Genomic DNA, 19373 nt, shown 5'->3' on the forward strand with positions numbered 1-19373 from the left:
GTTCCCATGGCCAAAGATATAACTTTTTGTTCACACATAGCCGGGGATACATAGAGGGGACTAGGAGGTGATGGCAGTAGCCGACTAAGTAACCATAAATAATGCCAACAGCAACAATCGAAGCCAAAGCAGCTGAAACTAGCCCAGACAATGGCAAAGTTTTTTTTTGGCCATTACCGTTGGATGTCCCTCGATTTTCCCACCACCACTCGCTTTTTGATATATGGTAAGGCATTGATTTTGCCTATATAAGAATTTGCGATATAATGTCCAATTAAATTCTAAAATAAAAAAAAAAACAACAACCCCGCATTGCCGCCAAACTGGGTCCCCTCATAAATTTATACAATTTTATGCCTCCTCCTACTCGCCGTGTCTCCTTTTATTTATTTTATTGTATAAAAAAGGCACTCGACTTCTGCATAAAAGTTTTCGCCTCTTTGGCTTTATGGCCTTTATGGTTGTTGCTACTTCTTGGCTTATTTCTCTCCGGCCTTTTTGCATTTTATACCAATCGTCGGGGTCTCGAAGTTATAAATCTTGACTTAGGACGCCATAGATCATTACACGGCTACAACTAAATCGTAAGGGAAGCCCTCTGTGCACTGGAGCGGATTATTAAATATTAAACTTTTAGTCACTTTGGTTCTGTTCAGGGGGGTCAGAGGTCACTTACGGTCAGCTTGGGTAGCCAATTTGAAACTGACACGTGTTTTAATAAATTGTAGCTTATTGGAATTCAAATTAATCATAACTTTTTGTGGGTGGAAGTTCAAAAAAAAGTTGTATAGCTTATTTGCGTACTAATCTAATTTATTAGAATTTTTAGGAGGTAAAGTTTATAGCCACTACTGTACTTTTATTTATTTCTCAAAAGACCCACAAAAACCGTGTTGGTCTCTTGACTTTTGCATATTCTGTTCACCTTAGACCATGACTACATGTTGGCAATTAAAAAGTTCTGCTCAAGTTTAATCAACGAATTTCCCAGACCCTCGCACACGCACTGAAACTAAGAAGAAAAGCGCCTGCGTGGCCCAATCTGTCTGTCTCACTATCTGGTATCACCCGTCCCACTCTGGGCCCATGTTCCTGCATTTCATTTCACACATGAGCAGTTTCTAGAGAGCAAAAGTTGAACAAGCTCCCCAAGTAACTTGGCAACTTTGTAGCCAACTTCGAATGCCGGCTAACATGGCGAATGAATTTCCATTTCTGAAGAAGTAGGTCTGAAGAGGTTTATATTACTATGATATCTACTCATCATTACCCCATATAGATTTTTTTTCTGTGCATCAATTTAGCTCACTTTGATAAACTTTTGTAATTAGCATTATTTTCGCTGCATGTAAGAACTATCTGAGGCGCAGAAAAAAATGCTGCAAATTAATTTGCATCGGGCGCATGCGCAACTTGTCTGCAACAGATGAATGTTGAAAGTTGTAGCTGTTCTACCTGCAACATGGCCTAGCTGCATGCTATGTACTCTTTCTCTCTCCTGACTCCCTCATTCTTGCCTCATTCTGGCCTCATCTTGTGGATGCATCGGCTTCCTCATTTGCCTGCTGTTGTAACATTTTAATTATGCCTTGCCGTTAGTTGTTGCAGCTTTTGTTGCACTCGGCTCTGTGGCACGGCGGCGTAGCTGGAGTCTCGTAAATTGCAGGCGCAAATAAATTTGTTTGAAATATGTTCGAGGAGGAGTCCGAGGCAAGGGGGTGCCGTAAGATGTTCTCTTAGCCAAATGAGAAGTTTAATAGCTTGTTGTTGAGATTACAGTTAGTTGCCGATGAGGCCCAGGACGTGGCATTATAATTGAGCAGTAGCCGATTTATCAAGTGCTAATACCTGCTTACAACTGAGACTTATTCGAGAACAAGAAATGGTTCGATAAAAGTTTCCTTTACTTTCCATGTCCCTGCTGAATATTTAATTAATTTCCATTAACTTGGGGTAAACTTTAGCAGCTCCTCCATCCTTTCCCTGCCACCTTTGACAGTCTGCCACTGACTAACTATGCCTTTCCCACAAACTTGCAGCTCTGACTTTTTAAACTGTTCCCACAAGCCCCACCCGCCCGCCGCTCGCCCACTCGTTCGGAAAAGTCACAGTTTCCTCGGGCATCTTGGCCATGATTGGATGTCGTTGGCAGGGGGACGGGACGTCGAGAGTGTGGCGGGTTAATGCCAAATGCAGTGGCACCCGCAACTGAGCCGCTTGTTGGCCAGGCTTGTTGCATCGCTTGGCTCGGTGGCCACTCTTGCCACAGTCTCTGGCAGCTGCAGGCGACTCTGCCACAGGCCGGAAAAGTTGGTGGAAAAATGTTGGCGTTTGCTGGAGGCTGAAGGGGTCTGATGGGAAGGGGGCCTCCAGTCTGTTGGCCTGGCCAAAACCGCTTGTCAATCGTGTGGCACGTTTCGTGGTTGCTGGCTGCTCAATAGAATTGCAGCATTATTTCTTCATCTCTCCCCGCCCGGCACGTTTTGGATTTTTTTCCCCATTTTTCCTCAGGTTTTCCTCAGCTTTTCCACACCGAGTTCAAGATCGTTGTGAGACGATAATGTCGCCCGATTCTTCGTGGCCTCTTCGCTAACAAGTCTCGGACGTTGTTGCAGTTGTTGTTTCATTAAAAATGATTGATTGGCAATTAATTGAACTTTGCCGATATGTTAATTAACAGTCAATCGAATGCATTCCACTTGGCTGCCTCAATTTTCGTTGATGATTTATTAATAAACTTTGATTTAATCATAACATATTTGTGCTCTTTATTAAACCATCATGGCATCATTTTGGTTTTGTTTTTCTTTCCATGATTGACTTTTATTAAGCAAATATTTTATTTTATTAAAAAGGAAAAAAAAGAAATCACTTAACCCAGCCACAACAAACAAGAACTCTAAAACGCACTTTATATCTCACAGATACACTCTCGATTCTTGTTAACTATTTGGAGTGCCACTTCCTCAGTGTCGAACTATCGCACTCTCGTCCCCCCTTTCTGGCCGAAAACTTAAACATTTTTATGTGTTTCCAAAAAGTTTTCGGCAAACAGAAAGCGCAAAAAATATTTTCACACGCGATAAACAAAACGATGAAGAGAAAAGCTGCGGAGCAAGGTAAGAAGTCGGTAAACAGAGTTCAGGTAGACCAGGTAAAATATCAGCTACAGTCGAGTCACGAGAGTAGCAGTCGTGGCACTATAAGAACTATTTTAATTTTTAAAAATATACAAATAACTATATGAATCTTAGTTTAGGTTTTATTGAAGTAGATCCCTCTAGGGCTTGTATAAAAATTTTAATAAATAATCTAAAAGAATGGTATTTTCTTGAGAACATTTTTTCGCAGTGCCCCCAAGGTGCAGCGGGTGAGTTTTCGGTTTACCTGAAGTGAACCTCAGACAAACATGTCGAAGTGGCGAGCCAACAACAACAACCCAAAGTAACAACAATAACATGGCGACAGTGTCTGCAAATTGTGCCATGTCATGTAAAGGAGATTTTGTTGGTGCTGTTGTCTGTTTTTTTTTTTTTTATAGTGCAGAAAGTTGGCTTTTATGTATAGATTTTGCTTAAGCGCGCGGCCTGGCCTTTCTTGTGTCTTTTCACACTTTCCCGGCCCAGGGCATCAAAAGTTGTGGCTCAGAAACCAACAAGAACACCACCAAGAGCAACAAAAAAGATGTAAACGAACACCTTAAAGTGGTTAACTCTATGAGTTACTTACACACCTTTTTTCTTGCTTTTTTGGGAGGGGTAGACTTGGGTGGAACTAAATTTCTAAGATGCCTAAGAGCTTAGAAATATGTGTGTTATAAGTTTGTGTGGCTTCGTCTTGGAAATATGATATTATCTTGAGGATGTGGGCAAGAACCTACAAAATGTGGTCATAGGGTTAAGTTGCGATTGGAAATATGTAGGTGAAAGATACAAAAGTACATTAATTTCAGCTTAAAGTAGATTATTCTTAGCAACAGTTCATTAGAAATACCAGCATCTAAATACTGAAACTGAACTCGAAACTTCAAACAACACCCCAGGGAACAATTAAGTCTTCTCGGAGATATATGTAGATTTTCTTCTAGAAAAATTAGTGGCAATGAGCTAATGAACACAAAACACTCCAACTTCAAAGACACATCACAGATCACACAGACCCATCTGCCATTCATCTTCATCTTTCAGTTTCCAGATCTGTCGGCAATCATTTCCATTTCAAATGCTCTCCTCCGAGTTCTATGGATGAGTTCGGCCGGCATTTCCTCATTTGCCTCCAAACAAATTCTAAGAAAAACAGAGATTCCGACCCAAAGACAGCCTCGTTCATGGCGGCATACTAGAAAGGGCCCGAACAGACCAAAATTTTTGCTCTTATTTGTTAATGTGGCATAAAGCGTATTTTGCATGGTCTGGTGGGGATGGCAAATAGTGAGGAGGTTGTGTCATCGCTTGTCTGGGACAGTGGGGCTGAAAGATGGGTTTCTTTAATTATAGAAGGGAAAGAGTCTATCTCAATAAACTGATTTTTTGAATAAACTCCACTGTCCATATAAGATTTTCTTTGATCTTTTTTAATGGACAATCAGTGTTTGCATTTCTTCTGAAGTAAAAGTGCAAGTGAAAACGATCGCAGATTCGAAATTGTTTGCTCAATCGGAGTGGAACGGTAGCCCCAGAGCTGTGGCTGGGTAATCAGTTGCCAGTTAACACAACAAGCCAATTAATTGAAAACAAATTGCCCATTAACGTGGCCAAAAAAGCCAACCATCATAAAACGATCGCCGAGCGAGTAACGAGCGTGTGATCACGGATCAGTAAACGAAACCAAACTCACTTGGAGATCGTCTGGCGATTGCAGAAATGAAAGAGAGGGCTAGCTGCTAGTTAGACAAGGACGGGATGATGGGATATGAGTGGCACAAGATCGCTTGATCAAATCGGAGACCGCAACATCAAACAGCCGGCCGCTTCAATGGCTTGATTAATGTGCCCCACATCAATCAGAGAGCAGAGCAGTGGGGCTGCCTGCTTACAACGCGCGGGGGGACATTTCATTCTACATAAACACACAAATCTTTTGCTTTGCGGCGCCGCACAAACATTTGGAATACATACTAGTACTGGGCCAACCAGAGACACCCACACAATTTTTTGGTTTGCTTGGAAACGAGCCACGGGCTTTGTCAAAATAAATGAACAAACATAAATCGAGCAACACCAAAAACAAACCACAAGCAACTTTTAAGTTTTATTCAAAGGAAAGGTTTCCTTCTACCCCTCCTCAGCAAAGTTTTTTGTAAGCAAAGTGACGACTGATCGAGTCAGCAAACAGCGCATACCCAGAGAGGAAACAAAAAAAACAAGAAAGGAAAGCTAACTTCGGGCGGAGCCGAAGTTTATATACCCTTGCAGCTAAAACCGGATATATATCGCAAAATCGGATATAGTTGGCCGATCCTTATGAAATTTGGTAGGATAGATCAAAATATAATCTGTACCAAGTTCCAGCTTTCTATCTTCAAAAACACAAAAGTTGAGTCATTTCCGATCGTTCAGTTATATGGCAGCTATAGGATATAGTCGGCCGATCCTAATGAAATTTGGTAGGTTGGATCAACTAACCAAAAATAGAGTCTGTACTAAATTCCAGCTTTCTATCTTCAAAAACACGAAAGTTGGGTCATTTCCGATCGTTGAGTTATATGGCAGCTATAGGATATAGTCGGCCGATCCCTATGAAATTTGGCATGTCGTATTATTTTGCCAAAAATAGCTCTCATGTCAAATTTGAACTCTCTAACTCTAAAAACACCAAAGTTATACCATTTCCGATCAATCAGTTATATGGCAGCTATAGGATATAGTCGGCCGATCCCGGCCGTTCCGACTTATATACTGCGTGCAAAGGAAAGAAGGGTGTGTGCAAAGTTTCAAGACGATAGCTTTAAAACTGAGGGACTAGTTTGCGTAGAAACAGACAGACGGACAGACGGACAGACGGACAGACGGACAGACGGACAGACGGACAGACGGACATGCTCATATCAACTCAGGAGGTGATCCTGATCAAGAATATATATACTTTATAGGGTCGGAGATGTCTCCTTCACTGCGTTGCACACTTTTGGACAAAATTATAATACCCTCTGCAAGGGTATAAAAATGGCATCCAAGAAAACAAAGCAAACACAAAGCCTCTAAGCCACGGAGTTAGCTTAGTTTAAAGATCACGATCTTCCACAGACTCTGGAACATTTGCCAAAATGAGCAAAAAGCAATGGCCACGGCAACAACAAATCACGTTTGTGATCTTGACTTTAGACATCAGACTTGGGCCAGAAAAAAGAGCTCAGTGCAAAAATAAAAAATGAAATAAGGCTAAGCGAAACCGAACCGGCAAATAAAGCCAAAGAAAAGTCATTTAAATGGCCTGGGGGGCAGGCCAAACTTGGAGTCTCCTTATTTCTTATAAGCTTACACAAAGAAATCTCGAGGGAAGCATTTGTTTGGCTCTCCGGGCCAGAGATGATCATAGGTGGAGGTGGATAAAAGGTTAAAGGGGTTACAAAGTGCTTCATAACAATATGGATTTTATTTTTAATAATTGCTTAAATATTTCTCAATATAATATGCAAAATTTAACATGCCAAGCAAAACTGCATACTTTTAGGTTGGCAATATAACGTATACACCTAATATTACGTATACGACAAGTGCACACATTTCTAGACGTAAAATCTAAATATTTGTTTAGTCATGCCCTTTTTTATTTTTATAAATATTTTAATTTTATTTTATCCCCTTTTGTTTGTTCCTCCACCACTGTATTTAGGCCTAGACAAGTTCTACTTGTTTGGTTTGAATTTTTTTTCTTAGCTCCCCTGCTTTTTTTTGGCTGCTCTTGTTGTCTTTGTGGTCCGTCCGACTGTGTGTTCTTTGTTGTAAGACCTCGGCTACACATGCAAAGTGTTGTTTGTGTTGTATCCTATAAGTTGTAGTTGCTGATTGTCGGTGGTTGTATGTAGTTTGTTGACTGTTGAAGCGATTTCAGCTACATGACAATGAGATATCGGGCCCACTGCTCACACAATGGCAATGAGTTCATTTGGCTTTTTTAATACTTTAAAGTAAGGTTCAATTCGATGAACTTTTCAACAGACTCTGAAGCCAATCTGAACTGACTTCCAGTCTGCAATTTCCATCAATTGTTTGTTGTGGAGTTGCCCTGTTCGTGCTCAAAATCATAACCTGAATTTCGTATTCAATTGAGTAACTCACCTTAATTAGAGACGAGATCCCTGGAGACTTCCCCAACCCGGAACCGAACCCAGAAAAATATATGTGGAAAGGAAAATAATTTTCCAAACAAATGGTAAACAATCAAATGAAATGCCCTCCCTACTCGGCCCAAAAGGAAAATGGCAACTCATCAATTTTCCACGTGTGATTTATTAACTAATTTGCCTCAACCGCATTTAAATGCGCTTTTCACGCAGGCACGTACCGCAGGAGAAGGCGGCGTCGACACGTGGAAATTCATTAGAGAAAAATGCCTTTCATTTTCTTATTTTTCACATTATTAGCGCAGCACGGAACAGGGGAAATGTGGCGAGGCTCTTGAGAAATATGCGAAAATCATGAGGGCCTGGCAAGAGCAAAAGAAAAGTGTTTAGGCATTAATTATTGGGCTCGAAGCTCGGGGCTCTCAGGGAAATCGAAATAATGGATCTGCTACTTGTAGACGTCAATAAATATTTTGTGAAATATTTCCTACAATTTACAGATGTTCGTTAATGTGAAGAAAATTCTTTCACACACGGGTAATTAATTAGAGGTATGTGAGCTTTCGAAATTAAATAAATTTTACAACCACTTTTTAGAGGAATTTAGATAAACGAGTCTCTCCTCCTAAGCCACATTTATTATGATTTTTATTTCTTATATGTAATAAAAGCCATCTTAAGAAATTTATGATGCACTTTTAACAGCCATTAGTATTGATGTGTGCCTATATTTTGGCTTCTGCTTGATACTTCGTATGAATACTCTAAACCTCCAAAGTGCAAAGTGCCGCCCACTTTGGCTAATTTAAGTTTTATGATGCATTTTCTTTTCAATGTTTTTTTTTCTTTTTTTACCCATATTTTCTTGCAGATTTTCTTTTGTTTTTTTGCCAGACCCCACTTTGATGATTTATGGGGAGATTTCTTTGAATTTTTTTCGCCCTCTTCCCTCTCCCATGCACTCCGGGCCGCATTTGTCGTTAAAAATATTGCCAACTTGCCATAAATTTTATTGTATTTTGACAAGTAATAAAAATGCAAGCCACAAACCGAAAAAATATGGAAAAATAAATAAAAAGATACAAGAAAATGCATTTCGAGGGAGATAAGAAAAATGTAAAGTGCCGGAGGCTGGACAAAAATCGAATAAAACCGGAAAGGGGTCAGAGATAAACCATTTTGTAGCTAATTTGCATTTTATACCCCCGAAGACGTTGCTGGACTTTGACAAATACCATTTTTGGTGATTCGTCTTCGGATCAGTTATGTTGGAAGATTTATTAACGTAATAAGCTTGAAAAGATAATATATAAAGGCCCAAACGTATTCTCTTTTAAGGTTTTTGTCTTTATTCGAAGCTAATTAGCATCATACAGTTGTTTTTTGGCCATTACCGTTTGAAGTTATCACTCAATCAATTTTATTGTGACTCAGGACCATATAAAAACAATCAAATTTCAAGACAAAATTTAAAATTCATTCATTCATGTCAACTTTGTGCTTAGTGGTTACCATTTTTTATCATTTGGCCTTATGTGAGGCATAAAAAATCAGGCTTTGGCTATCAACTATTTTCAAGAGCTCTCTAACTTTTATGGTTTGTTTTTGGGTTGAGTGGAGATTTTAAGCCAAGTTCTGTTAACGGCTTAAAGTAATTAGAGAAACTGTTTATTATTTGTTGCTTGACTTCAATGCTCTTCGGGATGTGTTACAAGTCGTTAGATATGACCACTCAATCATCCACAAACTCCTATTTTCCAATTAAAAGCCAAAAAATCCATTAGCTTTTTTTAATATACTTGTATGAGAAAAAAAATACTTCCCAATCACATCTTATGCAATCGCCCATTTATTTTCACACACACTGGGTAATCCAAGCCAAGGCGAAAAGTTTTTCAATTTTCCTAGACAAAATCGTATAAAAACAAATCTAAAACGCTGCGTGTAATTATCATAAAGCGAGATCTTGTAGCGCCAATATGAAGCTCATAACTTGTCCAACAGTTTGGGGTTTCCACTGGAGGATGGAAGTTTTCCCCTCCACATCCACCACCAGCTCTGCCTCGTTTTCCCCATTTAGCCGGCTTGGTAACGATGTAACTTTCAATTTGCGTAATTTTCAAAGTGACTCCGCTGAAGAAGCGTGGCCAGCTGATCCCTCACCTAATGACTTTTGCCGTGTGAGGCTACGAGAAATGCCTGCCCCAAAGTACCGTCTCCAAAAATCCGGGGGGCGCCCGGCCAAAGGGGCGTGGCCTCACAGTATGCCTATGTGTGTGTTAAGGTGCACGCTTGTCATAAAATGCCGCTTATTATGTTGGCTATTAATTTTTACAGCCTGGACGCGACTGCCGGGATCCAATGGACTGTGGTCGGCTTGGTTTTTGTTTATTTTTTTTCGGGCTTGGGGGTCTTGACTGAGAAATAGAGATGGGTTTTTCAAAATAAATGGTGAATAGAAAATGAGGTATCTAGATTAAGAACGAGGTAGACTAAAATGCAAGCTCCAACATATCAGACAAATTCTACCCAAATAATAATACCCCTTTTTTAATAAATTCTCTTCTAATTTTATTACATCACTCTACCATCTCTATTTCATAAAATAGAACCCTGAAAGTCAAAAGGAAACTTGTTGTTGGCGCTCCATGGCAATTTATGACAACCAGGCACAGCGCTCCTTCGTGGCCCAAGCCTTTTGGCCAAAGAACCCATGGGCTTCCATATCGCCGCTTCTATCGCAGATGTACAAATTTATTTTTGCGTTCTACCCGATGGAGCAGAAGGATCCCGGGGTCCAGCCCATCATTAGTACTAACAAGCGACATTACACGCGGCCTCAGTTTGGGAAACTACAAGTATGTAGAGTTTCCGGAATGCGTACTCCATATGGCCTGGGCTTTGTCTCTACTCCAAGTATGTTTATTTAATGGGAATATTTTCCTCTTTTTGTGGAATTTTTATTGGCCCATGTGGGAGGATGACCCCGTTGTCCCGCCGTACTTATCGTATTTTTGATTTTTCATGGGTTTATTAAATTTATTCATTGAGGCAGTCCTGCAAACAGAGTACCAGAAATTGGCTCTGATTGCCGGGCGAATGGACTTATGATTAGCCCACCATTTGGACGATGATGTGCTGTGAGTATCGGTAATAGGTTTATTCTCCCGATTTGATTGCCAGTGCCAGTCTTGTTGGACTTTAGTTGGGTAAACTCATTAATGGGTAATCAGATCGGATTGACGATCTGCGTCTGAACATTTCATTACTTACTCAACTCATAATTCTAGTTTACGATCTGGAATTGCAGGGAGTACATACCTGAAAGAAAAGGAAATTGGCAAATTAGTGTTTTGATTAACTGGTGATACAAGAAGCTATTTGGGAGATGTGTTTGGGAATTCATGGACCATTTGAGAATCAGTTTCCTTAATTAAAAGAAACATTTGTGTTTACTTTCCCACCGGCAGTGTATTAGCGTGACTGCCAACGCTTCTGTGAGTCGGCAGTTTTGCCAATTTTTCACTTTTATTATTGCATGCATTTTTCGCCCTCTTGCATAATCACAGATAGTATCTGACGGATGCGGCGCATCTCCCTGCCTATTGTCTTCTCACGTTTTTCTCTTCTTGGCATCAGCATCAGCTACATACCGGCAGAGTCTACACTTGGCCAACTATGTAAAGTAAACATTTTAATTATGAAAATAAAAAACGAAGCAACTTCGACTTGACTTTTTCCTTTGGCGCTGCCTGCTGCTGTTGTTTTTCCAACATTTTCAACTTTCGACGCAAACTTGGGCCCGACTTGCCATATAATTAAATACAAATAACAATTAAGATATACGCAGAGTTTGAGGCGAAGTCTCTCCTGCAAGCCAACTCCATTTGTGGCTGAGGCATGGATCAAGTCAGGCCACTGGCGTAATATAAGTTTTTTAATTAAAAGCAGGCAGCTCGACTTGAGAAATGGATTTTTCCGCGACACGACATTTATGAATTGAGACGTTAATTGTCATCTATTCAATTTAAAGGGGCGGGGCACTGCAGTGCCCCCAAAATGGCCGACAATTGACGACCTGTCCCATGAAATTGTCAAAAAGTCGGTGATAGGTAGACCCGAAAAAATAATTTTCAAACTTAATTGACAGTACTGGTCCGAAAACCTGAAGAGAGTGTTTGAGTGTCACTTAGTGCTACCAAGTCCATTAGCCTGGCTTGTCAGAGGAATAGTGATGGTATAGTTTTGAGATACCCTTTAAAAAGAGTGGAGGATATATTCTAAGAAGCTAGTACGTTACTGTAAGGCCAAATTTTAAAGAAAACAGACATCTTCAAAATATTCCATTTTTAAAGAGTTATTCTTACTAAAGTTAATATTATTTCCATACCATTTTTATTAAAATCAAAGACTAGGGTATAACCCTGACCATCTAGTAACTTTTCTATATATTTCTTGTCTTTCTACCCCTTGCCTTTGGGGCGTTTTGGCGTCTGTCGCTTAACTTAATGGCAACATGTTTTACAACATTATTAGACAGGCCAAAATGGAAGCGAGTTTTTCGGTTTTTTGTCCGACAACTGGCAAATTTTAATTACCAATATTTTCCAGGTGTCGATACCTATACGACCCACGCCAGGGGCAGCATTTTATATTTTATGACAGGCCATAACCCACAGAAATAAATATATATATACTTGTATAAAGAAACCCACTTTATATGGTAGCTGCTGTCTAATTAGCGTTTTGTGACAACCACAGAGAATAAATGTTTAAAAAAAATTTAAACACTTTGAAATGGCTTTGTAATTGGCAGGCACTTTGTCTGACCCACCCGAGGCGAATCTAAATCGAATTGGAATAATATTTAATTTCATTTGAATTTATCGGCTTAGCAAATTGTTTTTTCGGTGGGTGGTCTGCTTCTGGTCGGAGTGTCTGCGGTTTCAGGTAATCTTCTTATTGGTTTAAAATTTCCTTAATTATAAATTCTATAGAATTATTTTTGCCTAAGAAATCGAATAATACTTTGCCAAAGACCGTCAATAAGTTATATGACAAGATTGCCGATTAGGATTCGTCACATCAATCAAGATAAGATAAGTTTCTATTTAAAAACTGGATCGATTAAGTCATATAAGTTATTGGGAAGTACTTTTTCTTGTTTGCAGAAATGACGCAAATATTATATTAAGTTTAAGAAAGTAAATAGCAAAAAGGTTAATATTTACTTTTAAAAAAGTTCAAAGGTTAGATGACACCTTTAGCCCGTTGGAATATCAATGAAAAATATTTTTGTGTTTGTCTTTTCACTTTTAAGTTCATTTTATTATTTTCTTTGGTAGTTTTGATCTTTTTGTAATTTTTTTTGGATTATATATTATTATTGTTTTTTTAATAAATTAAATTCGTGTCTTAACACCACTGACTTAGCAGTGATGGTGGTGATGCGGCGGACCATGATGATGGTCAAAGTGGCCTCCGTGGTGGTGATGATGATGATCAAAGTGGGGCGGCGGCGGAGGTCCATGGTGGTGGTGGTGCGGCGGCGGTGGCGGAGGATAGTGGTGGTGTGGCGGCTCGTGGTGGTGGTGATGGTGGATCGGAGGCGGCGGCGGTGGGTGGTGATGATGGTGGTGGTGTCCATGGCCGCCCAAGCTCAAGCCCACGTGGATTCCAAAGAGACGATCGTGATGTGGTGGCGACATTTTGTAATCCTTTGTTTAAATTCCTTTATAAAATCCTTTTTGTGTTTATTCCCGTAGCGAACTGCCTTGTTGGGGTTTAGAATTCGAACTGTTTTCCAATCCATTAGAATGACCAATTTATATACATCTCACTGCGACACTCGAGATAAGAGTGTTTTCATTGTCCATTATCTTATCGCGAGGGGTGTGTTATGGAGTGACTCACAGGGATTCACTGCGATTCTATGGCTAATATCTGAATGGCCATAAAACTGGCAATATTTGTGCGTAATCTATATTGTAAATTAGTCACTCGACCTAATCAGCGACTTGTTGGGGTACTTTTTCAGCTTTCCATTCATAGCTAATGCAATCAAAGTCAGAAAAACAAAAACATTCCACAGACACAATAACAGTTTGGCAAGGCAAGAAAAATATTGTATGTAGATGCAAATAAAAGTTTTCTCTTTCATAAGAAAAATAGTAAAAAATAGCTAAAGTGACTGCAAGACGCGCCGCCGACAATAATTTCCGCCTTGTTTGCCAGACGCAGTTCCAGAGGAAAAATAAAAATGAAAAAGTGCAAAAATAAAGAGCCAAGAAAAACCAAAAACAGCAGGAAGACTCTGGGGAGAAAGAAGTCAGAGGGCTTTTGCCAGGAGATTGGCTTGATGGGTAGGAGACTTGAGCTTACAATACAGGATTCACGCAGAGAATAGGAAAGGTATGTTTTTAAAAATATTTCTATACTTTGGAAAGCTCACCTGTGATGGTAATTACTAATTGATAAGAAAAAGTACTCAATTAAAGATAGGAAATACTAATTTTCTATATAGTTTCTATTTTTCTCAGTGCATCCACACAACTCCACATGGAGCTGCCTTCAGTGCGTGACAATAACTTTTGCCTTTGAGCCTTTTTAATGGCGAGTGAAGTGGGCTGTGGGCTTTGGACTGTGGAACTGGCGAACTGGCAAAGGAATTAAGGGATGAGGGTGTGAGCTGCGGCAGGGCTCTGATAAACTGCGTTAGAAGTTATAAAGCGATTAGAATGTGTCTGGCAGTGTGTCGTCTTGGGGGCAGGAACCAACTTTCTGCTGTATCAATTTAATGCTTATTTAAAGTGCGGCCAGAGGACAAAACCTGCAGTTGTGGGACCCACCAGACAGCGGTATAGATGGGGGCAATGCAGGTAATACATAAATTTGATTTTATGGAGTTGCTTTGGAAAGAACTTCTGCTAGAAGTTTGATAATACATTTTATTAGCTTTTTAAAGAACACAAAGGGGAGCCAAAGCCACGAGATGGAGATATGGAAGAGAAAATATTTAAGGAAAAACTGGAGACACTTTAATAAAATATATATTTCAAACAAAACTCCATTAACACAGCCAGAAAACAGTGATTGTCTAGCCCATTGGCCCATTGAAAAAAACTTCAGTTTGGTTAGACCCCGTCTGGAGAGCTCTGGGCTCAACCCCACTGATGGTTGTGTTTACACATTCAATGAAAATTCCACTTTCAGTCTGGCACGTTCGGGAGGCGCCCCTCGGTGCGGTGCCCGGTTATCACTAAGCCTCTCATACCAACAATTATGGCCTTTAACCCCTTTGTCAACAACTTGAGTTTATTTGAGCTTTATGTGCACATGCTGAGTCTGATTTTTGGCCGAGTCCGAAATGCCTTTGAGCATTGTCCCGCCTCCTGGTCCTCATTGCTCCCGGTCCCACGTTCCTCGTCACATAATAATTTTATATGCTTTTTGGCTGCTGCATTTTTGCATAGTCAGACTTTGCATCCGATGGCAGCCAGTGGTTTGCCGAGGGAGTCTGTAGAAGATTGCGACAAAAGCACAAAATGTTCAAAGAAAAAAAAGTATGCTTGAAATTATTATGGTCTGTTGCATTTTTTATGGTTTTTTTTTTCTCCATATATATGTATGTATGTATGCCCAACTGTCTGGTATTGCTGGGGTTCCGTTTTCCTTCCGAGTCTGCAATCGGGTAAAAATGCATAGAAAATTTGCGATTTACGGGATTTGGCTGGCTCCGATTTTCTGGGGGATTTATTTGTTATGTCTGTTCATGAGTCACCCATGGGACGATATATTATGGCAGATGGAGGATTTCAAGAATTAGTTAAATTTTATTGGGGATAAAGACCAGGATATGTGATATTTTATAGCCAAAAATTCAAATTTAAATTTAATAAAAGTGTCGAGAATTTTTCTTCACTTGAAAATCACATTCCACCTACATGACAGCTCTGCCAATTAAGTTTTCAATTTCCGCAAGTTAACTTCAAAGACCGAATCCACCACCGAAACAAAGCCCATGTTCTAACCTCAGTCTCAACTCGAAATCTTCTCCTTATCCAACATTCACATTTGTTGACATTTCATTATGCACAAGTCACCCTTAAGATGGTCTCACATTTTAGAGGGTTGCTGGAGTTTCCTGATTTTTGTTTTGCCTACGCACGTAATAAAAATAATAATAATATTTGGATTCGGGAGCGTGTGCATAATTTACGATAATTGCCTCAGATCGGCAACATTTTCAATTAATATGAGGCAGTGCTGTCGAAAATAAAACTCCCATGATATGCCATATCATATTCTTTCTTTCGATGTCGTCCATAAGAGGACTTTCAGCGAGGACTTCCAACCGGACATCCATATCATAAATGTTAGGAAACAGAAGTTGGAAAATCATTGCTCATTGTTAATTTATTTCCCCTTTTGGCATTTCAAAATTTTCCTCACTTTAACCGGCTTTTTCTTCCATTTTTCCTTATTGACTTTATGGACTCGTACACGGATGTGGCATTTCCGGCCAGGAGGCCGGGCACTTCTTCCCCATATCCGTGGCCATTCCACCCGCCGCAGTCCTAAGCTCCAAGAAAGAGGCCATTGACCATAAAAGAGGCAGAATACACAACACAAAGTGGGACACTGGAAAAAGGGAGACTATACTATATATAACAAAAGCCTCGGTTACCACAATTTTTTTCTTTTTTTTTTAAGCGCCTTGGCCCGAGCTTGTAATGAACTTTTATTTGCATTGTACTGTACACGAGGGGGGGCGGAGCAAACGGTCGAGTGGGTGGAAAATCCAGACAAGTGTGCCACAAGTCGATACAACCAACACACACTCGTCCACACCCATTTCAATTCATTCATTTAGCCCATAAAGTCTGATGCATCCGCCACTAAGGAAGCGCCTGCACTGAGAAATATTTGACCAAGATGTGGGGGTTTTTTGAACCTCTTACTCATCCTTGTGGAAGGATATTCTTAAAAATCAAGGTCCTTGAAGTTATTTTAGCCTTTTATATTTTGACTTATACTTTTTTAAGATTATTTTTTAATGGAATTTCCCTCTCTGCATCCATATAGGAGCCCCATCTTCCCCCTCGGTTTTCCTCCAATCCAATCGATTTATGGGCATTTCCGGGTTGAAATCACTTAAAAGAGTTTGCCGGCTGGGAGGCGGTGGTGTGGGTGGTGGAACCGCTTGTTAGTTCCTTTGTGTTTTGGTTTTATGTTCTTCCTTCCTTCTCGCTGTTCGAAATTCGCACACATTCGCATCTAATGCATTCTATGGCGGCCCCAAAAAAATATTTTCTCCTCAAATTTGTAAGGTTTATAAAATAAATATTGGCAAGGGGCGTCTTTCAAGATTTTCAAGGGATGATACGTTCTAAGACTTGGGGATGAATTTCTTAGAATGCCGAAGACCTCTATGAGGTTGAGTCATCTTATTCTTTTCTGAATCTCTGATTGAGTTATTGTACGGAGAGTAATTGTAATTCAACTGAAGGCAGAGGCAATCCATTAGATGGATAAAGTGACCGATCGAAAGTCACCCTCAGATATGTTCCCAAGGGGTGACTACATTGGAGAAAATCAATCAAGGCACATATCATAAATGGATTTAGCTTGATAATATTTCATAGAATTTTATCTTCCAACCTTCAGACAGAAACCCTTATAATATCTTTAGATCCCTTAACTCATCTTTCCAATCTAACCCTTCTTATATCAAGTTTTCTCATCAATTGGGGATCGAATTGGGAATCCCACGCAATTTCATGCCACTTAATTAACCCAAGGGTGGTCCAGGCACAGGGCTAATTAACCCATTACCTTGCACCTGGCACATGAATAAACAAAAAAAACTGCGAAAACTATTCAACGCGTCATGCTGGGTGGAGCCCCAAGAGGTGGGAAGATAGAGTGGGAAACTTTTTGCACTTTTTATTCGCCACGGCTGCCAAAAACATGTTAAAGGTGTTGGTCTGGAACAAAGGCCAAAAAAAAAAAATAGGAAGAGAATATAAAAAACCGAAAATGGGGAAAACTTTTTTGAAGTTGCGCCAATAAATTATGCTGGGCCACGGTGGGGTTAAGCGAAAGTTTTCTGCTCTCGACAAGAAAACCAACAGGCCGGCAAAAAATTATGACTGAAAGTAATTAGGAAAACTTTTGCTTTTCCACAATTGAAATCGAGGAAAATCAAAGGAGGCGGCAACTGGAATTTCAGCGCCAGCAGCGATTTGAGCACTTTAGCCCACGATATCCTCCCAAAAAGAAATGGCAAAGGCAATTTACACGCCAAAATGCTTTTTTTCTCGTCCTTCTCGTCCTTATCAAATTAGACAAAAGGGAGATATTTCGGGCAAGACAGCCTTCGCCCTTTTCGAGGGGTGGTCGGGTGCGGAGGTCAAAGGTGTTGGCAAGCGCCACAGGAAACATTTGAATTGCCCCCGGCTGAAGGATATCCCATCGATATGGCTGCGTGCGAAGCTCGGTGTCGAAAAGAGATTTTAATGACATCGGCTGCGCTTTATGGCAGCCGCAAAAGACAATTTTCGCCACAAATTTCACGGGGGCGTGTTTATTGTCGCCTGCGAGGGCAGGATATTAGAAATAAACAGAACAGCAGGCTGACACCCGTGGTGAGGGTATTTTTTTTCACTTTCGGGTAGGCATCAAATCAATTTGCCGAAGGTGGAAGCCATCTCAAGCTGCGTCACATATTGTCAGAGTCACAACTGCTGCAGCTCGATAAAAAGTCGTGAACGGTCGTTTGGAGACACATTATCTTTAAGGTTATTGGCAAATGATTCAAGTCAGATTTGAAAGCTCTAGTCTGTTCTCAAATGAAGCCTAAAACATCTTTAAAATTCTTTAAATTTTTAGCATACAAAGAGGTCTGTGCAGTGCTGTACTTTTTATATGGAGGGTAAGTCGGACACTATGACCCCCCGCGATGGGGGATATCTGCGATGGCCCACTGCGATGGGCATATCTTTGCAAATATCCATCGGATTCTCAAGCCGGATACCTTAAACGATTTCTAGACTGATTCTCCACCAATCTGCATTAAAATCTAGAAACAAAATATTTTTCAGATTTTTTCTCATTTTTTCTGAAGGGTCCTCTTCAAAATTTTGGAAAATGCCCGGATGGACATTATGACCCACTGCAATGGGCATATCTTTGCAAATATCCATCGGATTCTCAAGCCGGATACCTTAAACGATTTCTAGACTCATTCTCCACCAATCTGCATTAAAATCTAGAAACAAAATATTTTTCAAATTTTTTCTCATTTTTCTGAAGGGTCCTCTTCAAAATATTGGAAAATTCCCGGATGGACATTATGACCCACTGCGAAGGGCATATCTTTGCAAATATCCATCGGATTCTCAAGCCGGATACCTTAAACGATTTCTAGACTGATTCTCCACCAATCTGCATTAAAATCTAGAAACAAAATATTATTCCGATTTTTTTCATAATATTCTTGGAAGATGCTCGTCTTGAACAGGTGGGGAGTCGACGCATCGGGAGGCCATGTCCTGCACTGATTCTACAGATCCTTTGTGGTTATTCCGCAGACATTTGCTTTATGAAATTCATAAAATATTTTCAAGCTAAATTTGGGCAAGCAGATGGTCGACAACCTCCGTTCATTAGTCTCTTTAGGCCTCGGATCCCCGACTCTCCCGCATCATTAACTTGGCCTTCTTCACACTTAGCCACCTCATTTCGTGCCGCTACCATTGTTCGCTCCTGGTCATTGGCCCTTTTGCTATTTTTCTCCGTTTCGGCTTGAGCCCTGCGGCGAAAAAGATTTCAGGCGCATCTCAAGTTCGGCTTTAATGTTTTTCGAATCATATTAATTTGAATTAATGAATTTAATTGCCGCAAATTAGTGGCTACGCTGGACCACCGGAGCCGACAAAAGCTTTATGACTTTATAATGACCTGAGCCGTTACAAGTTCTATATAATTATTCAGTTCGAGTTCGAGCTGTGGCCCCCGGGCCTAATATCGTCGAATATCTCTCGCTTATTCCTCGGTTTGCCAAAAACGACTCGCCGCCCAATTATCT

General features: G+C 40.2%; 2 protein-coding genes across 2 annotated transcripts in view; both read right to left on the reverse strand.

Moving 5' to 3' along the window:
* Positions 1–19373, reverse strand: part of fz (frizzled class receptor) — an 81856-nt gene that overhangs the window by 23143 nt on the left and 39340 nt on the right. The window lies entirely within an intron of this gene.
* LOC108120730 (histidine-rich glycoprotein) lies at positions 12578–13074 on the reverse strand. The gene has a single exon (XM_017234485.3). It carries the CDS (start codon positions 12991–12993, stop codon positions 12715–12717), a length of 279 nt encoding a protein of 92 aa, XP_017089974.2. The 5' UTR covers positions 12994–13074; the 3' UTR covers positions 12578–12714.

The sequence above is a fragment of the Drosophila bipectinata genome, chromosome 3L, assembly GCF_030179905.1.
Source record: "Drosophila bipectinata strain 14024-0381.07 chromosome 3L, DbipHiC1v2, whole genome shotgun sequence".
Classification (NCBI taxonomy): Eukaryota; Metazoa; Arthropoda; class Insecta; order Diptera; family Drosophilidae; genus Drosophila; species Drosophila bipectinata.